This window comes from Myotis nattereri, assembly GCF_964212035.1.
Source record: "Myotis nattereri genome assembly, chromosome: 18".
In the NCBI taxonomy this organism is placed as follows: Eukaryota; Metazoa; Chordata; class Mammalia; order Chiroptera; family Vespertilionidae; genus Myotis; species Myotis nattereri.
Window position 1 is genome coordinate 15781256 of NC_138093.1, and position 24084 is coordinate 15805339.

At 45.8% G+C, this 24084-nt stretch overlaps 1 protein-coding gene across 3 annotated transcripts; it reads left to right on the plus strand.

Moving 5' to 3' along the window:
- Positions 1-2488: 2488 nt before the first annotated feature.
- On the plus strand, positions 2489-24022 carry SLC25A44 (solute carrier family 25 member 44). Of its 3 annotated transcripts, none has more exons than XM_081112264.1 (5): positions 2489-2627; positions 9642-10279; positions 17818-17945; positions 20933-21120; positions 23786-24022. In XM_081112264.1, exons 2-5 carry the CDS (start codon positions 9655-9657, stop codon positions 23874-23876), a joined length of 1032 nt encoding a protein of 343 aa, XP_080968390.1. In that variant the 5' UTR covers positions 2489-2627; positions 9642-9654; the 3' UTR covers positions 23877-24022. The 3 variants fall into 3 exon arrangements, 2 of the variants coding, with proteins under 2 accessions (XP_080968390.1, XP_080968389.1); XR_013997136.1 differs by lacking the exon at positions 2489-2627 and adding an exon at positions 22203-22474 and having other exon boundaries at positions 8696-10279; XM_081112263.1 differs by lacking the exon at positions 2489-2627 and having other exon boundaries at positions 8696-10279.
- Positions 24023-24084: the final 62 nt, after the last annotated feature.

A 24084-nucleotide genomic window follows, 5' to 3' on the forward strand; every position in this document is an offset into this window, starting at 1 on the left:
TTTTTGAAAGAACAATTCTTAAATATATATACATATATATGTGTGTGCATGTGTATATGTACGTGTGTATATATTTCAGAGACAAAGGGAGAGGGAGTTCACAGTGTTGTACAATCATCACCACTCTCTACTTCCAAAACATTTTTATCATCCAAAAATGAAGCTCTGTACAATTAGGTAGTCATTGCCCATTCTTCCTTCCCCCAGGCCCTGACCAGAGGGCTGCTTTATGTCTTTGTAGATGTCTATTCTGCATATTTCATATGAATGGAATTATACAATATGTGACTTCTGTATCTGGATTATTTCACTTAACATAATGGCTTCAAGATTCACCCATGTTGTAGTATTTATCAATACTTCATCACTTTTTATCACTGAATAATATTCCATTGTATATACCATAGTTTGTTTCTACTTTTTTGCTGCTGTAAATAGTGCTGCTATGAACATTCCTATACAAACTTTTATTTGAACACTTGTTTTTAATTCTTTTGTGTATATATTCAGAGTGAAATCACTTGGTCATATGGTAATTTTATTTACTTATTGTGGAAACACCAAACTTTTTCACATCAGATGCACCATTTTACATTCCCACCAGCAAAGTCTGAGGGTTTCAATTCTCCAACTGTTAGGGTCCAGCCCCAGTAGGTTCAGGGGTTCCCAAAGGTGTGGACAGAGTCAGCGAAGAAGGAATGACATGGAGGCAGCCTTCAGTTGATTAGCATAGCGAGGTTCTCCTGCCAGGTTCTGTAGCTAGGTTCTCCAGCCAGGTTCGGTCTTTATTGTCCTGTTACATCTGTATTTATACCAGTTGATTTTAATCCTATCCATTCTATTCCAAAGGTTAGGGCGTTTGTTAATCTAGTTCTGTTGAGTTTAATCCTGTTTAGGTTAATCTCTGTGTTCCCTTGTAAGGGCTATTCCAAGGTCACTGCTCTACTGATAAGCTACAAGGAAGTGACTGAAGGAGATTATCCTACCCAGTAAAGGTTATGTCCTCCCAGCCTCGCTGCTTGCCTTCCCTGGGACTGCCCTGTATCGGTGGGTCTCCAGGGGTATAGGCTTTAGTGCTTCCCTGGTGGGCAGACCCCTGGGGATGTGGGCCCAACAAGTCCCAAATATATTGTCAACAGTCTTAGTCCAAGTTCTTCATAAGTAGTCCATGGTATTTCTGTAACAGTAGGGGGATTTACTGATTTATTCTCTTCCTTAGTCCTGTTAATCCCTAACCTGGGGAAACAACCTTTCTCGGGGAGGTGGTCTTGTTTAAAACACATAGAGCTAAAAGGGGAGCAAACATATTAAGAACAGTATGCCATATACGCCAGGTCCCTTGAAACATATGCTGTGCAGATGTTTCTTCCCTGCAGCGACTGTGTCAAGCAGCAAGGATGGACCAGCTTCCGGCATCCAACTTCTCCATATCCTTGCTAACACTTGTTACTTTCTAGGTTTTTATTTGTTTGTATGTCAATTATAGCCATCCTAGTGGATGTGAAATAGGATCTCATGGTTTTGCCCTGACCGGTTTGGCTCAGTGGATAGAGCGTCAGCCTGCGGACTGGAGGGTCCCAGGTTCGATTCTGGTCAGGGGCGTGTGCCTTGATTGCGGGCACATCCCCAGTGGGAGGTGTGCAGGAGGCAGCTGATCGATGTTTCTCTCTCATCGATGTTTCTGGCTCTCTATCCCTCTCTCTTCCTCTCTGTAAAAAATCAATAAAAAATGTATTTTTTTAAAAAAAGGACCTCATGGTTTTGACTAATATTTCCCTAATAATTAATGATATTGAGAACCTTTTCATGTGCTTGTTGGCTATTTGTATATCTTTGGAGAAATATCTATTCAAGTCCTTTGCCCATTTTTTAATTGGGTTGTTGTCATTTTGTTGTTGAATTATAGAAATGTCTATTTTGAAATGAATTGACTCTCCACTCCAGGCCTCCCAGCCCCTCATTTAAAGAGCTCTTCCTCTTGTTTTAAATCCATGCGTAGGCAAATCGTTTCAGAGTTGAAGCGACCCTTAATGTCATTTAATCCACCTCTAGGATGTCCCTTATTCCTGCATTTTTTGAGTCCCCAAGCTTCAAAATTGGTTGTCTACCTTTCGTCCTTCCTGCTGCACATTGGCCTCTACTGTTTTGACTCCAAGGATGAGAAAAGCTACACAAAAATTACAGATGAGATTTTAATTTAAGGATTCTAATAGATCCCAAACGCAGGTGACACATTTAGACCGGGATCTTCCAGAAGCAGCGGGTGCCTCGATTTGCGCGAATGAGAAAGGACACGCACGCGCCGTAGAGCTGAGGGCATAGCGAAGCTAATAAAAGTGTGGCTTCTGCCCGAATTCAAGATGGCCGCCGGGACAGCCCGCCCTCGCCCCGGACTCCAGACACCATTGGTGGAGCTGCCCACCACTCATCCCCGCCCCCCGGAGGGGGCGGAATGACAGCGTCCCAATTTCCGGTTCCGGTTAGTACCAGGAGCCGGGTCGAGATGGAGGAAGATGTACACCGAAGCTGGCAGTCGCCGGGTACCGCGGATAGATTGGGAGCTGCGGCCTAGCGGTCTGGGCGTGGAGTTCGCCTCAGGCGCGGCGGGACCTCCCTGGTCTGAGAAGGTAAGGAGCCGCCGGCTTGGAGCGCCTAAGGGCCTGGACCTGTCAAGGAGGCAACCGGTGTCTGTGGTGCCCGGCTGCAGTTCCGTGGGAGCCCGCATGCTGTTTTGGGCATGAAGGACGACTCCAAAGGGGCATCTTTTCCTGTCGGAGGAGGACGAGGTTCGCCGACAGCCACAGAAGCATGGCGAGGAGCCTGTCCGAGGACCCAGAGCTGGCTGTGCGGAGGCCAAGTGTAGAAAGGGGGTGTCACATAGAGGAGGTGGCGAGAATTGTCACGTGGTGTCTGTGCTGAGGGATCACGTGGGTACCTCTTGAAGACCAAAAGGCTGGGTGGGTATCTCACCTAATCCTAGGAAGATAATCGGAAGGGAGGGGCCAGAGATATCACCAAGGACGTCCTCTAAGGAAATGCTTGCATTCGGTGTACATCTTCCTCCATCGTTAATAAGACAAGTGGTCCAGCATGTAAACACATTCACGTTCATGTAGATAGCTCCCACGATCCAGAGCGTTGATGCAGATGCAGTAGGGGACAGAAGGAGGGAGCAAAGATCTTATTTCCAGTTGGGAAGTGGGGATCAAACCCCATGGGTGTCTTGTCAGGAGTTATAGAAGGTGATTTAATTTGATGGGGGTGGTTGGCTGAAAAGATCTGAATGAGTCTAGTAAACATTTTTAAAAAATACATTTTTATTGATTTGAGAGAGAGAGAGAAACATCAACGATGAGAGAGAATCATTGACTAGCTGCCTCCTGCACGCCCCCTACTGGGGATGGAGTCCACAATCCAGGCATGTACATACCCTGATTGGGAATCGAACCTCATAGGTTGATGCTCAACCACTGAGCCACGCTGGGCCGCGCAGTAGTAGACATTGAGCCAAGTTCTGGTAACAAGTCTGGAGGGAGTAAGGGCTCCTAACCTAGTCATAAGGATCCTGGACTTTTGGAGTCTTGTAATCATTTTTATATTGCTGATAATCCTTAATATTTAAAGTAATGTCTCTAAAATTCTGACATATTAATCATTCCAGATCTTGTTAAAATGTTGGTTATTCAACAGATCTAGGGTGCATTCTGAAATTCTGTATTTCTCACAAGCTCCCACTGAGGTCCATGCTGCCTGGTCTGTGTACCACTTTAAACAGCAATGATTTAGAGCAACATTGTTCAGTACAGCTTTCTGTAATGATAGAAATGATATTAGCTCATATGAGTTACATCACACTGTTATACAGTCATGTATCACATAACATTTCAGTCAGTGCCAGACCACATATACAACAGTAATCCCATAATATTATAATGGAGCTGAAAATTTTCTATTGCCTAGTGACGTTGTGGTCATCGCAATGTAATGTTTTAGCACAACACATTTGTGGTGATGCTGGCGTAAACAAAACAGCACTGCCTGTTGTATAAAAGTAAAGCACAGACGCCCTAGCTGGTTTGGCTCTGTGGATAGAGCATGGGCCTATGGACTGAGGGGTCCCAGGTTTGATTCCAATCAAGGGCACATGCCTGGGTTTCAGGCTCGATCCCCAGTAGGGGGCATGCAGGAGGCAGCCGATCAATGATTCTCTCTAATCACTGATGTTTCTATCTCTCCCTCTCCCTTCCTTTCTGAAATCAATAAAAATATTTTTTAAAAAGTAAAGCACATACAATTATGTCCATAATATTCGATAATGAACAGTTGTGTTATTGGTTTAGGTATTTGTATGCTATACTTTTTTTGTTTTATTAATCTTCACCCATGGATATTTTTTTCATTAATTTTTTAGAGTCAGTGGAAGGGATGGGGGAGGAGAGAGAGAGAAACATCAATGTGAGAAAGACACATGGATTGGTTGCCTCCCACATGTGCCCCGACCGGGCTGGGAATCAAACCCTCGACCTTTCCGTGCTTGTATGGATGCTCTAACCATTGAGCCCACTGGCAGGGCTTGCTATACTATACTTTTAATCATTATTTTAGAGTGTACTCTTTCTACTTAAAAAATACAACAAGCCAAAACCGGTTTGGCTCAGTGGATGGAGCGTCGGCCTGCGGACTGAAGGGTCCCAGGTTCGATTCCGGTCAGGGGCATGTACCTGGGTTGCGGGCACATCTCCAGTGGGGGGTGTGCAGGAGGCAGCTGATCGGTGTTTCTCTCTCATCGATGTTTCTAACTCTCTATCTCTCTCCCTTCCTCTCTGTAAAAAATCAATAAAATATATATATAAAAAAAAATACAACAACAACTTTGCACCCTGGCTGGGTGGCTCAGTTGATTGGAGTGTCTTCCTGTACACCAAGAGGTTGTGGGTTTGATTCCTGGTCAGGGCATGTACAAGAGGCAACAGGTCCATGTTTCTCTCTTTCTAAAAATCAGTAAAAAATCATATCCTTGGTGAGGATTAATAAAAAAAAGTTTGCTATAATTAGTATGCTGTGTTATACTGACAGCAGCCCCACCTGTTTCATGTTTGCCAAATCTCTTGATTGCATTATTTTTGCTTGCGCTTGATTTAGTGTTTTATAGATTTAGGGCAGCCTAAGTGTACAGTGTTTGTAAAGTCTACAATAGTGTACAGTGATGTCCTAGGCCTTCACATTCACTCACTCCTCACTCACTCACCCAGCGCAACTTCAGTCCTGCAAACTCCATAGTAAGTGCCCTATACAGGTGTACCATTTTTTATTTTTTATACTGTATTTAGACTGTACCTTTTCTATGTTTAGATTCACAAATATTTATCGTTGTGTTACAGTTGCCCACAGTATTCAGTACAATATGGTAAATGTTTGTAGTCTAGGAGCAACAGACTGTACCACACAGCTACCAGTAGTCGGCTACACAATCTAGTTTTGTGTCAATTAACTCTATGATGGAAGAGGAGCTCAAACGTGGCCCTCCTGACTACTAGTGTTCTTTCCACAGCATGGCCTTGCCTTCCAGGTGACATTGCCTTGTCCTGAATTTAATCTCATCTCAGAACCTAGTGAATAGTCAAGTGTGATTTTTCTACAAAGTTAAGTGGAAGTGGAGAGGATGTGTACTGAATCCACCAGTTTGTTCCTTTCCACTGCTGGGCTTGGTAGTGAGGGTTCTGCCTCTGGCATCTCATTTGATGACTTCATAGGAAACACTTCAGCCTTTGTATCCAAGCAGTGTTAAAAGATGGGGGAAATTCAGAATTGGAGCCATGTACACAAAATAAGGGTCTGGGAAGAGCCATAATGATGTTGGGCTGATTGAGTTGGGAAGGCTAAAGGAAGTTTGCATACTGGTATCTGCAAGGAGGATTTTCCAGAGGGTAAAACAAGAGGTACTGGTTTTGTTATTTGAGCAGGAAATTTGGCATTTATATAATACTAAAGGCCTGGTGCACAAATTCGTGCATGGGTGGGGCAGCCTGGGCTGGCTGGGGGAGGGGCTGCCGGAGGTTGGCTGGCCTGCCCCACCCCTGATCAGGGTGGGGGGGCCGATCTGGGGTGGGCCAGCTAGGGGGAGGGGCCACAGGCGGTTGGTTGGTCAGCTGGCCCCGCCTCCTGGTTGAACTCCCAGTAGGGGACAGTTTGCATATTAGCCTTTTATTATATAGGAAAAGAGCAGGTTGAGATCCCACCTTTTAGGAGCAGCCCTACTTTTTGAAGGGAACAGGGGTAGATGTAATGAGTCTCTCCTTCTTCAACTGTAGAGGCTTCTCTCTCTGAGGCATGACTCTTAGTAGTTTCTTCTGTCACCATGGCAATAATAAATTAGAATTACCTGCTTCAGCCTTGGTGAGTCCCTTTTCCCTCTGAGAATTTAAAATAGACTGGCCCGTGCACGCACGTGCATCACACACACACACACACACACACACGCTAAATAAATACACGAAATAAAAAGAAATAAAATAGACTGGCACATGTCAGATGGAGGAAAGCAGGCACTGGGTCCTGCCTTAGGATTTCTCATCAGGAGATGTTGGTACTTTGTGAATCAGCTGAAAAATTGAGATGGTGCCCACAAAACCAGGTCCTGGAACAGAATCCTTTGTTGCTCTGCTTCTCTGCCCTGCTGAGCATACAGTTTGCATGATCCCTGTAGGAGTCCCTCCTGCTTGAGCCCTGCTGCATTTGTCCTGTGACAACAATGTGACTGCTCAGTCACTCCGCTCAGTCATTCCACAAGCTCACCGAGAAAGCAGAGGCAGCTCTTGGTTTCTCTAGCACAAAGCTAAGAAATCCATAGGCAGCTGCAGGGCCAGGAGCTTGTGCTTAACCCTTGGGTGCCTGGCAGTCCTGAGGGCATTCATCCTGCTCCCACAGTGGGAATGACTTGGCTTTAGACCGAACAGAGTGATTTGTGGCGGAGCTCTTCAGCTCCCAGGGGAGAAAAAGGCATGGTGCGGTAGAGAACAAATCTTGGCTCATATCCTGCTTTTACCACTGACCAGCTATGTGACCTTGGGTCTGTTCCTTTTAATATAGCTAACCCTCTATTTCCTTAGCAGAAGTAGCCAGCTGTGCACAGATTAGGTTGTAAGGTTGCATGGGGTAATAGGTATTCAGTAAATCCTAGTGTCTCTCTTCAACTCTCAATGGTAATGGAAACATGACCTTGGGACCCTGGATGACAAATACCCGGGGGCAGGGGAAACAGTGACTACCTTCTCTCGAAGGGCCTCAAAAGAAAAGATTGCCCTGCTGGACTTGGTGGGGAGGAGGGGCCACTTTTGCCCACAGCAAATGGCACATCAGTGTTTCAGGGGTTCTCCTAGAACCCCACCTCTAACTTATTTTCCAGTCTAGAGCAGAGGTCCTCGAACTTTTTAAACAGGGGGCCAGTTCACTGTCCCTCAGACATTCCACACATGCGCACTGCGGGCCCGGGACGAGTCGGCTGCTAAGCAGGACAGGCAGCGGCGGCAAAAACACCCGGCGGGCCGGATAAATGTTTTCGGCGGGCCGCATGTGGCCCGCGGGCCGCAGTTTGAGGACCCCTGGTGTAGAGTCTCCATTCTGGCCAACCTAGTTATTCCAAGCTATTGTTCTTTCCCTTTCACTGTATACACGTATTCCTCCTTCATTCAAACTGCTTTGTCCTCCCCAGGAAGCCTGTGTTGGTTACGTGTACCTCACCTAGGCCTCACCTTGAAGAGAGGTTGTCCCTCAGTTCCCAGGCACTCAGCGTGCACTGCAGGAATCCTGTACTTTCATGAAAGTGACACAGTCCAGCTCAGGGAATACTGAAAAGCTAACCTTGCTTCCCCACTGACTTCCATGGAAAACCAAGAAACGACTTAGGCCAGTTAGGGCCTTGACCTGGGGAAAGCGGTTGAAGATGGACTCTGGTTAACCACTTGACATGAGTTTTGCCAAGGCATTAGCACCAGGACTACTTGTGTAGAACTTTTCAACCCTCTGGACATGCCCATGTCCTACACAGGAGCACATTACATTGTTACTAAGAATGTGTCCACTCTATGACGCCCTTTCATGTGACAGTTCATTTGACAGTTCTTCAGTTGGAAGGTCCTGATTGTATGTAATTACTACATTAGTAGGCTTTTTAGTTTTGTTTGAAATTTTAAGCAATGGATACACTTAACATGAGGGTCTTGTGTACATTGATTTGCCCTGTATTCCTTTTTAAAAATATATATATATTTCTTCATTGATTTCAGAGAGGAAGGGAGAGGGAGAGAGAGATAGAAACATCAATGATGAGAGAGAATCATTGATTGGCTGTCTCCTGCATGCCCCCCATTGGGGACCAAGCCCGCAACCCGGGCATGTGCCCTTGGCCGGAATCGAACCTGGGACCCTTCAGTCCGCAGACCGATGCTCTATCCACTGAGCTAAACCAGCAAGGCCTGCCCTGTATTCCTTTTTAAAAATTTTTTATTGATTGATTTTGAGAGAGAGAGAGAGAGAGACATTGCTTTAATTGCTTTGATGCATTGGTTGATTCTGTGTGCCCGGGAATAGAATGGATGACACTCTAACCAACTGAGCTACTTGGCCAGGGCTGTATCTGACATCATTCCCCAGAGAGATACTGTGTCTTTTTTTTTTTTTTTTTTTTTTTAACACACTGTGAGTTTCTTGAAGGCAGAGTCTTCTGTTACTTGAATCTCCCTTCATTGTACCTGGGACTGAGGCAATGATTTATATGCTTAGGGATGAAAGGGGCCAAACATGTTCTTTACCCTGTAGTTCTCAAGGCTCTTCAGGTGGTTCTTTTCTTTCTCTAGAGCGAGTTATCTAATAACCAGAGAGGACTCTGATCTTTGCCTGTTCCTAATGTTCTGCTCTCATTGGAGAGTGGGGAGGTGTGTGTGAGGGGGTGCCCTGTGGTATGAAAGCCCCACTTAGCTTCTCTCCCACACTTTCTTCTAATGCAGACTGGAGAAAATATAAGTGTAGTGAGGGTGGGCCAGAGATGCTCGGAGGGGCCAGCACAGAAACCATAAATGAAGTCAGGTGAGGCAGCTGGGAAAGGGTGATGAAAGAGGCACTGTGCTGGGGATGCGAGGTCAAAGGCAGTGCCTCTTCAGTGGGCCTAGTGCTCAAAAATGGAGCACTTCCCCCTGCCTTTAGGAACCTCCTAAATGTCACATACTGGCATCCTGTTAGCCCGCTGAAAGGCCTTACATCCTGTCAGGTGGTTGGTTTGTCCATAGCATCCTGAGCTCTGCTTGGGTGAGCCAGAGAAGGAGGAGGAGAATGGGCCATGACACCAGGGCCCAGGCAGAGGCAGAGAAACCAGAATAGATGATAAACTGGGGGTAGGGAGCTGACATGGGAGTGAAACCAGGGAAGTCACTGAGGTAAGGAAAGGTTTCGGGACTTGGGAACGACTGATAAAGGAGAGAGAAGGGGGCAGTCTCCTAATCTGTGAGGGAACATCCAGAGCCAGACTGAGTTAAGTACCTCGGAAGATGAAGCCTGAGAATGGGGTTTCAGAGTCTAGCCAGGAGGGGAACGTGTGAAGTTCTGAGGTCCTTCTTCACATCCCTCCACCCTGCTAAAATCCCCAGGACTTCGGGCACAATGGAAGACAAACGCAACATCCAGATCATTGAGTGGGAACACCTGGACAAGAAGAAGTTCTACGTGTTTGGTGTGGCAATGACAATGATGATCCGGGTCAGCGTCTACCCATTCACCCTCATCCGCACTCGGTTGCAGGTTCAGAAAGGCAAGAGCCTCTACCATGGGACCTTTGATGCTTTCATTAAGATCCTGCGAGCAGATGGTGTGACTGGCCTCTACCGGGGGTTCCTGGTCAACACCTTCACCCTCATCTCGGGCCAGTGCTATGTCACCACTTATGAGCTCACCCGGAAGTTTGTATCTGATTACAGCCAGAGCAACACAGTCAAATCACTTGTGGCTGGTGGCTCGGCCTCTCTCGTGGCCCAGAGCATCACAGTACCCATTGATGTGGTCTCTCAGCACCTGATGATGCAGCGTAAGGGTGAGAAAGTGGGCCGCTTCCAAGTGCGAGGGAACCCAGAGGGACAAGGAGTAATTGCCTTTGGCCAAACCAAGGACATCATCAGGCAGATCCTGCGGGTCGATGGGCTTCGAGGCTTCTACCGAGGCTATGTGGCTTCACTGCTTACCTACATCCCCAACAGTGCTGTCTGGTGGCCCTTCTATCACTTCTACGCAGGTAAGCAGGGACCCAGGAGAGTGGGGTGTGGGTTTACTAATGTGGCTAAGATACCCTTGTTCTGTACATGTGACAGAGGGAGATTTAATGGGAGAATGGGCCATTCATTCAGCAAACATTTGATTCAAGAGGATTCAAAGATGAATAATACATAGTTCTTTCCTTCAGGGAGCTTATATTAAAGTGGGGGGAATCAGACAAGTAGAGTAGATTATTGTAGACCATTGTGCCATGCCAGCACCGCCAAGGGTGAACCTGATGAGGGACAGTGAAGGATTAAAGAAGACAGACAAAGAGAATACAGTTGGGGCTGGGTAGATCTTCCATTCCTGGATGAGGACACAGAAAGGTCCAGCCTCCAAGCCCAGGGTTTATTTATTTTTTAATTATTTTTTTAAAAATATATATTTTATTGATTTTTTTACAGAGAGGAAGGGAGAGGGATAGAGAGTTAGAAACATCGATGAGAAACATCAGTCAGCTGCCTCCTGCACGCCCCCTACTGGGGATGTGCCCGCAACTAAGGTACATGCCCTTGACTAGAATCGAACCTGGGACCCTTTAGTCCGCAGGCTGAAGCTCTATCCACTGAGCCAAACCAGTTAGGGCCCAGGTTTTATTTTATAGTCAAAGCAAAACAAGGAAGTAGTCAACATGGTTGCAGTGTTGTGAGTTTCACCTTGTTTTGGCAGCACTTGCTGCACCTCCCACAGCCCATTAGCTACCTAGGAAGGAACTAGGGAGGGGCTATAAGGTTAAGTTTAATTATGCTAAGAGGGCTCTGCCTTCCAAGCTAGGACTTTTTTGTGGCCCTGCCACAGGTCAGTCAGAGGCTTGACCCTATAGCCGCTCCCTACAGACCATAGAATGTATTCTTTGTGCATTGCAATCAACTAGGGTTAGTGGAACATTGGCAGATAATTGGAAGATAGAAAAGGACAAAATTAAGGGGTATTTGGGATTTGAAGATAAAATTAATGAATAATAGTGAGGTTTTGAGTTGGATGCCTTTCCTCAGCATTGTTAAATTCAAGATGTGATATAACCATGAACCTCTGCACTCCTGTATTTTTTGTTTATAACACGTTTTATTTCTTTTTAAGTATTTCCCAGAAATAGGATTACTGTGTTAAAAGATAAGATTTTTGAGAGCCTCAATAAACATTGCCAAACTTCCTTATGAAAGGGCAGAACACATTGCCAAGAGTGTGCCTGCTGCCCTTGACATGGCAGCTTTGGGTAACTAGCAAATTCCAGTTAGGGCAGTCTGTGCTTACAACCTCCCTAACCCTGCTGGCCTCTAACCCTTGGCAGTGGGCATTCTGTCTTATCCCATCTGGAACTTTTCTAACCAGATTTTATAAGGACTTCCTAACCTAGAATCATTTTGTTTCTATGGCACTGTACTTTTATAGTTCTCCTGTTTTTCTGATTGTACCTCTTCCTCCTCCTCCTCCTCCTCCTTTTTCCTCCTTCCTTTTCCCCCTGTATCACTTTCTCCTTCTTCTTAACTAGCTCACTTTCTTTTTTTCCTCTCTGTTTCTTTCTTCTTCTGTTTAACACAAGAATATCTGGTAAGCCCTGACCAGTTTGGCTCAGTGGATAGAGCGTCGGCCTGTGGACTGAAGGGTCCCAGGTTCGATTCCGGTCAAGGGCATGTACCTTGGTTGCGGGCATATCCCCAGTTAGGGGTGTGTAGAAGGCAGCTGATCGATGTTTCTCTCTCATCAATGTTTCTAACTCTCTATCCTTCTCCCTTCCTCTCTGTAAAAAAAATCAATAAAATATATGTATTTTTTAAAAAAGAGTATCTGGTAAAATTCACATACCTGGACTCTTCTTCTGATCCTTTGTATCAGATTCTGTGGGAATGGAGCCTGGAAATCTCTTTGTCTTTTTTTAAAATATATTTTTATTGATTTCAGAGAGAAAGGGAGAGGGAGAGATAGAAACATCCACAAGAGAATCATTGATTAGCTGCCTCCTGCATGCCCCCCACTGGGGATCAAGCCTGCAACCCGGGCATGTGCCCTTGACCGGAACTGAACCTGGGACCCTTCAGTCTGCAGGCTGATGCTCTATTCACTGAGCAAAACCCGCTAGGGCGAGCCTGGCAATCTTAATGTTAAAAAAAACTTCCTAGGAAATGTGAGCATGTTCTCTGGAGTCTATCATCTCCCTTCTCTCTTCATTTGATTTCATTTACAAATGAGTTGTACTTTTCTAATATGTCCCAAAATCTCTATTTCCATTTCCAGACTAACCTCTCCAGAGCTCTGCTCCAGCCAAATATTCTGACTGACCTCTCAACTTGGATGCATGTATTTACATCTGAAATTGTACCCTATGAACTATTCTTTTTTCATATATACATATTCTAGTGGCCTGGTGCACGGATTCATGCACATTGAAAGGAAATTAATTAGAAGAAATATTTTAATACTAGAGGCCCGGTACACGAAATTTGTGCACTGGGTGGGGGGGGGGGGTCTCTCAGCCCAGCCTGCACCCTCTCCAATCTGGGACCCCTCGGGGGCTCTATGAACTATTCTTCTTCCCAATTTGGTTTTCCCTTCTGACTTCTTTCTATGTGTCAGTGGTCATGTTATTTTCCAAATTGCTGAGACTGAAGCCTTGGGGATTGAGCTTGGCTACACCCTTTTCCTTGGCTCCACATCTAGTCCTTGTGACCCCAAAATGTCTTTCCAAACTTTCTCTCCATTCCTGCTGCCTTTCCTGGAAACCATGCCACTGTTACTACCTTCCTGGACAGCAGCATCAGCCTGTTCTCTAGAAGCCTCTTCCTATCTATCACTCACTTCCTAATAGATTAACTTTTTAAACTCTGTGTTGTTCAGTAGATCCACTGATTGCTGAGTAAAATCCAAACACTTCAGCCTGGCTTTAGCCTCCCTCTATAGTGAAACCACGTGCTGCTCCCCTGTGTATAGTTTGTGCTGCAACCAGCCAGCTACGTACAGTTCCTCAACCATGTGTCATCTCTCCTACCTTTATTTTGTTCATATCATACCTCTGCTTCATTGCCTTACAGGGACACTTACCGGGGTGAAATCATGACTTACGTGCTCCTTATTGCCTCCTATCCCATCCTCTCCATGTAGCCCTTAACCCAGAAGTGACCTTTCCCTCCTTTCAACCTCCATTATATTGCTTGAATCTTTCTTAAGGTTGTTACTACATTTTCCTTGATGTTATTTGTGTGTGCCTTCTCTCTTCTACAATGTGGATTCTTTAATTTTTAATGCACATTTTCCAGCTATATTGATATATAATTCACTGGAAAGGTTCTTGGATGGGGGAGGAAACTAACATTTGTTGACTATCCACCATGTGCCAGGCTCTGTGACCACTGTGTCTCTTAGACTCTGGTGAATTGATGTCCTCAGTAAATATTTGTTGAATGAGTAGACTGGTTCTCATTATCCCATTTTGCTTAAAATCTACCAGTGCTGACTTGTGGGCATTTAGAATAAAATCTAATGCTTCCCGTGGTCAACACTGGTCTACATGATCTGTACATGCTCTGGCTCCTATCTGCCTCCTCAGCCCCATCTTGTGCTACTCTCCCCTCCCTCACTCTGGTCCATCTTCACTGCCTTTCTCTCAGTTTCTAACACACCAAGCTCCGTTCTCACCTCAAAGCTTTTGCAAATAATGTTCTTTCTGCCTGGAATACCCTCTCCCTGTTCTTTGTATGGCTGGGTCTTTCTCATGCTTTAGGCCTTGGCTTCCTGTTTTCTTTTTCAGCACCTTGTTTCCTTCAGAGCACTTGTTATAATAGCACTTGTGATAATTTGCAGTTATTTTATCTCCAACCCCAGCTTCTTCTTTTTTTTTTTAATATATTTTAATTGATTTTTTACAAAGAAGAAGGGAGAGGGATAGAGAGTTAGAAACATCAATGAGAGAGAAACATCGATCAGCTGCCTCCTGCACACTCCCTACTGGGGATGTGCCCGCAACCAAGGTACATGCCCTTGACCGAAATCGAACCCGGGACCCTTGAGTCCTCAGGCTGACGCTCTATCCACTGAGCCAAACCGGTTAGGGCCCCAGCTTCTTAATTAGACCGTAAGGTCCATAAAGGCATTTCCCTGTCCATTTCTGTTTTATGTCTAGTGCTTATCTCAGTGCTTGGCATCTAGTAAGCATTAAACAAAAATGATTTATATTACATGTCCAAAGTTATTTAACCAGGAGAGACTAGAACCAAGTCAGATAATAGGTGCCCAGCGATCACTTGTTGAATGAATAACGGAGGAGGAAAGACATGGGGCTCTTCCCCCTACCCTCTTGCCTTTGTTTTTCCATCTCTCCCTAAGCCCCAGGAAAATGGCACATATGCATGTCTAGAATTGGCATCTGGCTCTCACTGCAGCTTACAGGCCTGAGGGCTAGTGCAGACAGGCCAAGGAGGCTGGCAATGCCAGCCCAGATGCTACCTTTAATGGTTATGAAATGCTTTCTTGTCAAGAGAAACAGGACACCCATGAGGAGGAGTCACCAGTTCACTTTGTTTCTATTTGTATGCTGACCCGGGGGAAGAAAGTGATTAGAAATCAGGGGAGATGGTTCTGGTAGGGCTTAAGGAATTCTGCCATGCTGCTGGGTCCTAGAAGCTCTCACTTCTGCCCTGCCAACCCCTACAATCCTACTTATTCCCTACTATTTAGTTGCCTGGCTACAAAATACCCAAACTAGGAGCATGAGAAAACAATGTAAAGGTATTATGGTGATTGAATTGTAGAGAGAAAACTGAGGGAATCTTTGAAGATGATAAATCTGTTTTACATCCAGTCTCAGAGTAAAAGCCCAAGTCCTTGCAGTGGCTTCAAGGTCCTAAATGACTTCCCTCCTGGACCTCATCCTGGTCTCTCCCTCATTCTGCTCCAGGCATACTGGCCTTGCTGCCCGTTGAAGATTTAAGGTGTCTCAGGACCGTTACATAGGATGTGACTTCTGCTTGGAAAGTTCTGTCCACAACAGAGCCTTATAGCTTGCACTCTTCTTTAGGACTTCGCTCAAACTTCACCTTCTGAAGAGGGCTTTCATGACCACCTTGTTTAAAATGGCAACCCGCCCTAACCTGTTTGGCTCAGTGGATAGAGCCTCAGCCTGCGGACTCAAGGGTCCCGGGTCCGATTACGGTCAAGGGCATGTACCTTGGTTGGGGGCACATCCCCCAGTAGGGAGTGTGCAGGAGGCAGCTGATCGATGTTTCTCTCTCATTAATGTTTCTAACTCTCTATCCCTCTCCCTTCCTCTCTGTGAAAAATCAATAAAATATATTTAAATAAAATAAAATGGCAGCCCATTCACACCCTACCTTTGGCGTTCGTTTCCTGTCTCCTTTCCTGCTTTATTTATTTATTTATTTTTTAAAATGTATTTTATTGATTTTTTACAGAGAGGAAGGGAGAGAGATAGAGAGTTAGAAACATCGATGAGAGAGAAACATCGATCAGCTGCCTCCTGCACATCTCCTACTGGGGATATGCCCGCAACCCAGGTATATGCCCTTGATCGGAATCGAACCTAGGACCTTTCAGTCCGCAGGCCAACGCTCTATCCACTGAGCCAAACCGGTTTCGGCTATTTATTTTTTTTAAGATATATTTTATTGATTTTTTACAGAGAGGAAGGGAGATAGTTAGAAACATTGATAAGAGAGAAACATCGATCAGTTGCCTCCTGCACACCCCCTACTGGGGATGTGCCACAACCAAGGTACATGCCCTTGACCGGAATTGAACCTGGGACCCTTCAGTCCACAGGCCAACGCTCTATCCACTGAGCCAAACCGGTTAGGGCCCTGCTTTATTTTTATCTAGCTAGCACATATCACCTTCTGACATAACTATATATTTTGCTTTTTATTTGTTTATTCAGGCAGTTAGAACGTAAATGTCACAAGGGCAAGGATTTTGAGGCTCTTTCATTCACTGTTATATCCTCAGGACCCACGGGGACTGGTTCATGGTAGCCATTCAATACATCTTTGTTAAATAAATTAATGAGCTCTTGTCTTTCACTTCTAGAGAGAATAAGGCAAAAAATTCAATTGTAGGTGAACTTCTCAGTGATACTGGGAATGGGTGAATCTGGGTATTATTCAGTCTTCTTTTGTTTTGTTTGTTAATCCTTACCTGAGGATATTTTTTCCATTGATTTTTAGAGTGGAAGGGGGTGGGAGGGAGGGAGGGAGAGAGAGAGAGAGAGAACAGAGGGGAAACATAGATATGAGAGAGACACATCGATTGGTTACCTTCTGAATGCCACCAACTTGGGATGGGGATTTAACCTGCAACCCAGGTACGTGCCCTTGACCAGGAATCAAACCTCCAACCCTTAGGTGCACGGGCAACACTCTAATCACTGAGCACACCAGCCAGGGCTATTATTCAGTCTTCTTCATCAGCATTTTGAAAAATAAATTTTTGTTTCTTAATATAGGCTGTAGGATATGGCTTTCTCTTTTAATTGTAATTTTGTTGTTTTCTGTCTCCCTCTCTCTTCCTCCATCTCTAAAATCAATTTTTTAAAAACTTCTTAAAAAATTCAAAAGGTAGGAAAGAAGGGTATACTGTGAAAAAGCCCCCATCCACCACATATAACTTCCTGCTTTAAAGACAATCAGGTTTTGTTTTTTTGTTTTTTTTTTAAATATATATTTTATTGATTTTTTTTTTACAGAGAGGAAGGTAGAGGGATAGAGAGTTAGAAACATCGATGAGAGAGAAACATTGACCAGCTGCCTCCTGCACATCTCCTACTGGGGATGTGCCCGCAACCCAGGTACATGCCCTTGACCGGAATCGAACCTGGGACCTTTCAGTCCGCAGGCCGACGCTCTATCCACTGAGCCAAACCGGTTTCAGCCAATCAGGTTTTTTAAAAATATTTTTTTAAATTTATTTCAGAGAGGAAAGGAGAGGGAGAGAGAGAAACATCAGTGATAAGAGAGAATCATTGATTGGCTGCCTCCTGCATGACCCACACTGGGGATTGAGCCTGCAATGCTGACATGTGCCCTAACCAGGAGTCAAACTGTAACCTCCTGGTTCATAGGTCGATGCTCAATCACTAAGCCATGCTGGCTGGGCAGTGTTACCAGCTTTTAATGTATCCAACCAGTTATTCAGTGCATATTACAGAAAATATGTAGTGTGTGCTTTTCTAGCCTATGGGTTGGGCGAAGCAGAACACAAGCATAAGATTGTTATAACAGGAAGGATTTCTGTCCATCAGATGAAAGGAGTCAGCAAGCAAAGAGGATTTGAAATTTTCCTCTCCAGAGATGTAACCAAGATGACTTCTGGATGGAGCCTCAGATTTATAATTTTTTGTTGGTTCAGAAGGAAGCAAAGAGAAATAAAGATGGGAGTTATGTGAATTGGGGGCTCTGAGGTGGCTAAGGATGGAAGGTTTGTCATCATTGGCCCAATTGGTAGAAACAGTGTGAGGGCAGACAGGGTGGTACCTCATGTCTTAAGGAACTGTTTTTCCCTCCATTCCAGAGCAGCTCTCGTCTCTCTGTCCTAAGGAATGCCCTCACATTGTGTTTCAAGCCATCTCAGGGCCCCTGGCTGCAGCTACGGCTTCCATCCTCACCAATCCCATGGACGTCATCCGAACCCGAGTGCAGGTAAGACCAGCCTCCACCCCAACCCTCCTCCCGCGTTACCCATTAGAAGTGTGATCTTTAGGCCTTCCAGCCTTCCCCTGACCTCTTTGTGTCACAGCTGTGTAGGTCAGCCAGCATCTCTTGGTTATCCAAGCCCCTTCCTTATGGTTATGACTTAGCATTTACAGAAACCAGCTGAGCGGTTTGAAGCACCTAGAATGTTTTTTTCATCCTGTCTGCTAGCTTGTGTGCTTCTGTTCCTTTACTTGCCCATGCCTCTAAGAAATTCTTGCTGGTTTCTTCTTACAGCCTTTTATCCTATTAGCATAGCCTATAACCACCTTTTCCTTACCTGCATTTAGAAATATCAATTTCAGTTCATTTCCTAGGTCTGTTTGGTTTCTCTCTGTGAGCTCTCTAGAGGCAGTGAAATTGTTCTTTTTTTTTTCCCTTTGTGCCCACCAGAGGATATGTTTTTATTGATTTTAGAGAAAGAGGAAGGGCGAGAGAGAAGAAGGGAGTGAAAAATGCTGATGTGAGAGAGAAACATTGATCAGTTGCCTCCCGTATATGCCCTGACCGGGGATTGAACCTGTAACCTGGATATGTGCCCTAACTGGGAATTGAACCCGCAACCTTTTTATGTGCGGGACGACACTCCAACCAGCTCAGCCACACCAGCCAGGGTGAGACTGACTGTTCTTGAATAGGTTTCACAGATTGTACTGTGTGGACTCAGCAAAAACACCGACAAAGCCCTTGGTAGTGCTGTGCTGAAGTTACAGTTCTTGTCTTCATTCAGCTCAAAAACAATTTCAGAGTACCTAGTTCAAGGAAATAAAATTTGAATGATGACATATAAAATATAAATGGCAGGTTTTGCTGTATAAAGCTTTAGGTTAAGAGAATGGAGGGCTTTACTGTCTGATTTGGATAGCTTCAGAGGAAGCTGAGGAGGGGAGAGAAGAAAAATAACCGTAACAGCTTGGGAGTGCAGTCAGCTTCCCTAACACCAGGATGTTGGGATGGAGGTGGCTGGTAAATCTAGGTGTATTTTTTTTAATCATTTTTTTATTTTTCAATTACAGCTGACATACAATACTGTATTAGTTTCAGGTGTACAACATAATGATTAGACATTTATATAAATTACAAAGTGATTATCCCGCTAAGTCTAGTACCCACCTGACACCATCCATGGTTTTTACCATATTCCCTGCTGTACTTTACATCCTGGCACTGTTTTTCTAACTGGCAATTTGTACATCTTAATCCCTTTCCCTTTTTCACCCAAACCCCCTCTCATCTGGCAACCATCAAAACGTTCCCGTAGCCCTAGCCAGTTTGGCTTAGTGGTTGGATTGTCAGCCCTCGGACTGAACAGTACTGGGTTCAATTCCAGCCAAGGGCACGTATCTCAGTTGCAGGCTCGATCCCTGGCCCTGGTCAGAGCAAGTGCAAGAGGCAACCAATCCATGTGTCTCTCTCACATCAATGTTTCTCTCTCTGTCTCTCCCCCTCCCTTCCACTCTGTCTAAAAATCAATGGGAAAAATATCCTTGGGTGAAGATTAAAAGAAAAAAATGTTCTCTGTATCTATGAGTCTGTTTCTGTTTTGTTCATTTAGTGTTTTAGATTCCACACAGAAGTGAAATCTTATGGTATTTGTCTTTCTCTCTCTGACTTAGCATAATGCCCTCTCGGTCCATTCATGTTGTTGCAAATGGCAAGATTCCATTCTTTTTAAAAGTTGAGTAATATTCCATTGTATATATGTTCCACATCTTCTTTATCCATTCGTCAATCGATGGACGCTTAGGTTGCTGCCATATCTTGGCTATTGTAAATAATGCTTCAGTTAACAGGGATGCATGTGTCTTTTCGAATTAGTGTTTTGGGTTTCTTCCAATAAATACCCACAAGTAGAATTGCTGGGTCCTTCTTTGCCTTTGTGATGAACTCCTTTGTCCTTGTCTGGGAAAATCTAGATATTTTTATCTCAAGAAAGAATGCCCTCCCCCCACCACACACATTTGAAAATGAGTACTAGTAAGCTGGCATCTGATTAGTTTGTAAATAATAAAGTACAGAGGTTCCATCTTCATTCTCTCCTGAGCCTTGTCCTGGGTGTTCTGCAAGGAGATCCAGGGAAAGGATAGGTCTCTACTCAGAGGTGCTTCCAGGCCAGAGGAGACAAAGTGCACATGAGGGCTAGAGGTATAGCTAAAAAGCCCTTGACGTGGCCGAGGATAAGTGTGAGGGTTAGGTGGTCAGATGAGTGGGCTGAGAGGAAGACGGGAGTGTGGAGAAGAGTGTTAAAGGAGGCAGGACGAGTGGGTAGATGTTCTTAGCCACAGGTGGGACCACCTTGTGAAGGTCATACAGTACAGGAGGAGGTGTAACAAGGAGTGCACCTGTCCTGCCTTGACTGAGGGTCTGAGTGGGTGGTATCTAAAGATACAGTTTGGTGGCAGGATTTATGGGGAGACGGAGGGGGCAGGACTGTTGAGAAAGAAAAGATTCCTGCCTTAGCCAGGCTTCCAGTGTGATAGGGAAGATAGGTGCCTGGGAAACAACAGAGTCGGGGGGACCCCAGCCATGGGGGTTCAGAGGGATTGAGATGATCAGAGTCAGAATCACAGATGGGCAGAGCTGCAGAGGGCCTTAGAGGTGATTGAATCAGCCACCCAGAGACCCGAGAAAAGCACCCAGTCCAAAGCTCACCGCCTGTAGTTTATCTAATGACAGTAATGACTAATGCTTATTGAACACTTACTGGCTGCCAGGTCCTGTTCGCAACTTTTACAAGTCTTTTGTTCACCGCTCAGAACCACGTGGCATAGGGCTATCACTGTTTTGTATTCAAGGAAACTGAAGTGCAAAGAGTGAGTTAAATGACTGAGGTTATGCTGTTAGTAAATTGGGGAGCAGAATTCAAATTCAGTTTTCCCTAAGGCAGAGGAGCTGTGCCTGCAGACCATGACCCTCCACTGTGTTGACTTTTCCAGGTTGAGGGCAAGAACTCCATTATCCTGACCTTCAGACAGCTGATGGCAGAAGAGGGGCCTTGGGGCTTCATGAAGGGCCTCTCAGCCAGAATCATCTCAGCCACGCCCTCCACCATTGTCATTGTGGTCGGCTACGAGAGCCTCAAGAAACTGAGCCTCAGACCTGAGCTGGTGGACTCGAGACACTGGTAACAGTGTGGGAGAGAAGCCTCTGTTTCCCACACGACTCTGGGGAGGGGACAGAGCAGGGAGACAGCACCCGCTCTACGGGCCCCCACCACATCCCTAGCCCTGCCCTGGGCCAGGTGCCCTGTAGGGACAGGAACTGAGACTTGGAACTGCTCTTGCTGAAGGGGCTCCACACCTGCAGCTCCTGCCCATCATTTAGTTTTCCTGCCCAACCAGGCTCCCTCACTCAGTCCCTGTACTCCATCCTGCCCTGAGGAACCCACCCTCCCCACTAGTCCCACTGTGCCTCCCGCTAACCCTTCTGGTTTCCCTTTCCATCCGTGTCCCTGAGATCCTGAGAAGAGCTGTACATAGAGCTTGCTTACTGCCACTGGTTCTTCCACTTGGGCCGTCAGCCCAGATTCCAAGCAGTTTGCCATCAGCCTTTCCTGCTTTGTCTTAGGCTTATTTTTATTTTGGGACTGATTTGCCCACCAGACTACTCTGCTTTTTCCTGCCACTGGGGGCAAGGTGCCAAGCACTTTTGCACAGGGAGTAGGCACAGCAAAAACTTCAGAGTGCTCATCCTCTCTTCGGAGTTATTAGATTGGGAGAAATGTTAATATTTTATTTTGTGTGTTTATATTGTTTTAACATCTGTGAACCAGGTTACTGTCTTTGTCCTGCTAAAGCACCTATCCAATCCTGCAGTCAGAGCCCACCCTTTCCTCAGAAAAATACAATGTAGCTTTTCCTTCAATATCAGTTCCCTATCCCTTCCATGTCCCTGCAGTCCCAGGACTTAAAGCTGCTGGCTTCCCCTGGCCCAGACGACTACAGTGGTAGGCACAATTCTAAGTAGATCAGGCGGCCTGGGGCACACGGGACTTGGAGCACTACCCTGAAAAGTCAGATTGAGAGAGTAGCTGGCTTGGATAGGCCAAGAGGGGGTGTGTGCCCCAGCCCATCTCCCAGACCAGCTGAGCCAGGCCTAGGAGAGGGCAGTTGTCACACAGATATATCCCAATCACTTGGACTCACGGAAACGAATGTTGTCTCTGATACGTGGAACTGTCTGTGTTTTCTTCTCCCCAATGTGAAGTCATCCCGGTCATGGCACCCCCTCGTGTAGCGGTCGCCAACCAGTGGTCCTCGGATCACTGCTGGTCCGTGAGGTCTGTGAGGTCCGAAAGGTTGGCGACCGCTGCTCGAGGGGGATGCTTGGAAGAGAGCGGGTCAGGAAGTCACCCAACACCAGGACCACTACACACCAGCCTGATACTGCCGAGGTTACCTGTTGATGCTCTCGGGAGCTAAGTGAGGAGCGTTCCTTCCCTGCCTCATCCTACCTTGTCTACCAAGCTTGTGTTGCAGGTGAGAGAGGTGCAGCAAAAAGGATGAGAAGAAGGCATATCAAACCCTGCACTTGTACTTAAGACATGTGGCCAGGATGATCCTTCAAACCTTCTTATTGGTCCCGCCCCCTGGGAAGGGCCATGGTGCCAGTTTGAAAGGTGCTAGCTACCTTTTGAAGCCTTGCTGTTTCTTACAGCTGCCCCACATTCTATCGCCCTGGCCAGATCAGAATCTGAAAGACACATTTTTCTACCTTCACCACTGACACTGCCCATCTTGGTCTTTTATCTTTGAGGGTTATTTTCCCTTATTTTGGTTTGCTTTTTCTTGCACTTTGTCAAGATTCCTTCCCACCCACAAATGGTCATCCAAAGGGTTACGCCCACAGATCATTTTGAATCTTCCTGCCCCTCAGTCACCCCTTTACCTTAAGAACCATTAACATAACAGAAGCCAGCCTTCTTTCTCTGTCTTTTGTTCCATTGATTTTTAAAAATATATATATTTTATTGATTTTTTACAGAGAGGAAGAGAGAGGGATAGAGAGTTAGAAACATCGATCAGCTGCCTCCCGCAACCCCCACACCCCCACTGGGGATGTGCCCGCAACCAAGGTACATGCCCTTGACTGGAATCGAACCTGGGACCTTTCAGTCCGCAGGCCGATGCTCTATCCACTGAGCCAAACCAGTCAGGGCCATTGATTTTTTTTTTTTAAGAGTGGAAGGGTGGAGAAGGGAGAGAGAGAGAAACATTGATGAGACATCAGTTGGTTGCCTCCCGCACCCACCCCAACAGGGGCAGAGATTGAACCTGCAACCAGGTACCTGTCTTTGATGGGAACAAACTCCAGACCCTCTGGTGCACAGGCTGTCACTAACCACTGAGCACGCCAGCCAGGGCAGCCTTCTCTCTTTCAACTCACTCTAGTGACCCTTTTGGAGATGGTTTTTCAGCCCACACCTTCCCCTCCCTGAAGCTTGTCCCCACTGGGCAGCGTGGGTGAAGCATCACGGACAGGGGTCGTCTCCTGCCTCACGCCTTCGGATGGTTCTCCTTCCCAGACTCTTTCCTTCTGATTTATTTTATGGTACAGTATTTCATAGCCATTTGCCCATATTCTCATTTTCTCTCTCTCTCTCTCTCTCTCTCTCTCTCTCTCTCTCTCTCTCTCACACACACACACACACACACACACACGTTTCAAAGGATGAAGAGTTTTTTTGTTTGTTTTAGTGAAAGGAACCCCTGCCCCTACTTCCCTATCTAATTGGGTTCGAATAAAACATGTCTTGGTGGGACTGGGACAGTGGGCTTCCGTTTTCCCAGGACCACGGAGCGGAGCAGCTGGCAGTTGTCATGTGCCGGTCCAGAGCCCAAACTGGAAGAGACTTCGGAGGCCAGGCAGACGGAAAGCTGATGGGCGTATTGAGGGGCCGGGAATGAAATAGACGCGGTTAACATTTGATAAAGTGGACTCTTGTGAATACTAACTGCGAACACTCACTCACTGTTGCACTGTACGAAGTCTTTGAAGTGTAATTAAAAGTTTGTATTGAGCCCCGAGCTTTTGGCTGGCGCTTGTTTTGCCGGCCTGTGGATTAAGTACTAAAGTGCACTACACGCTA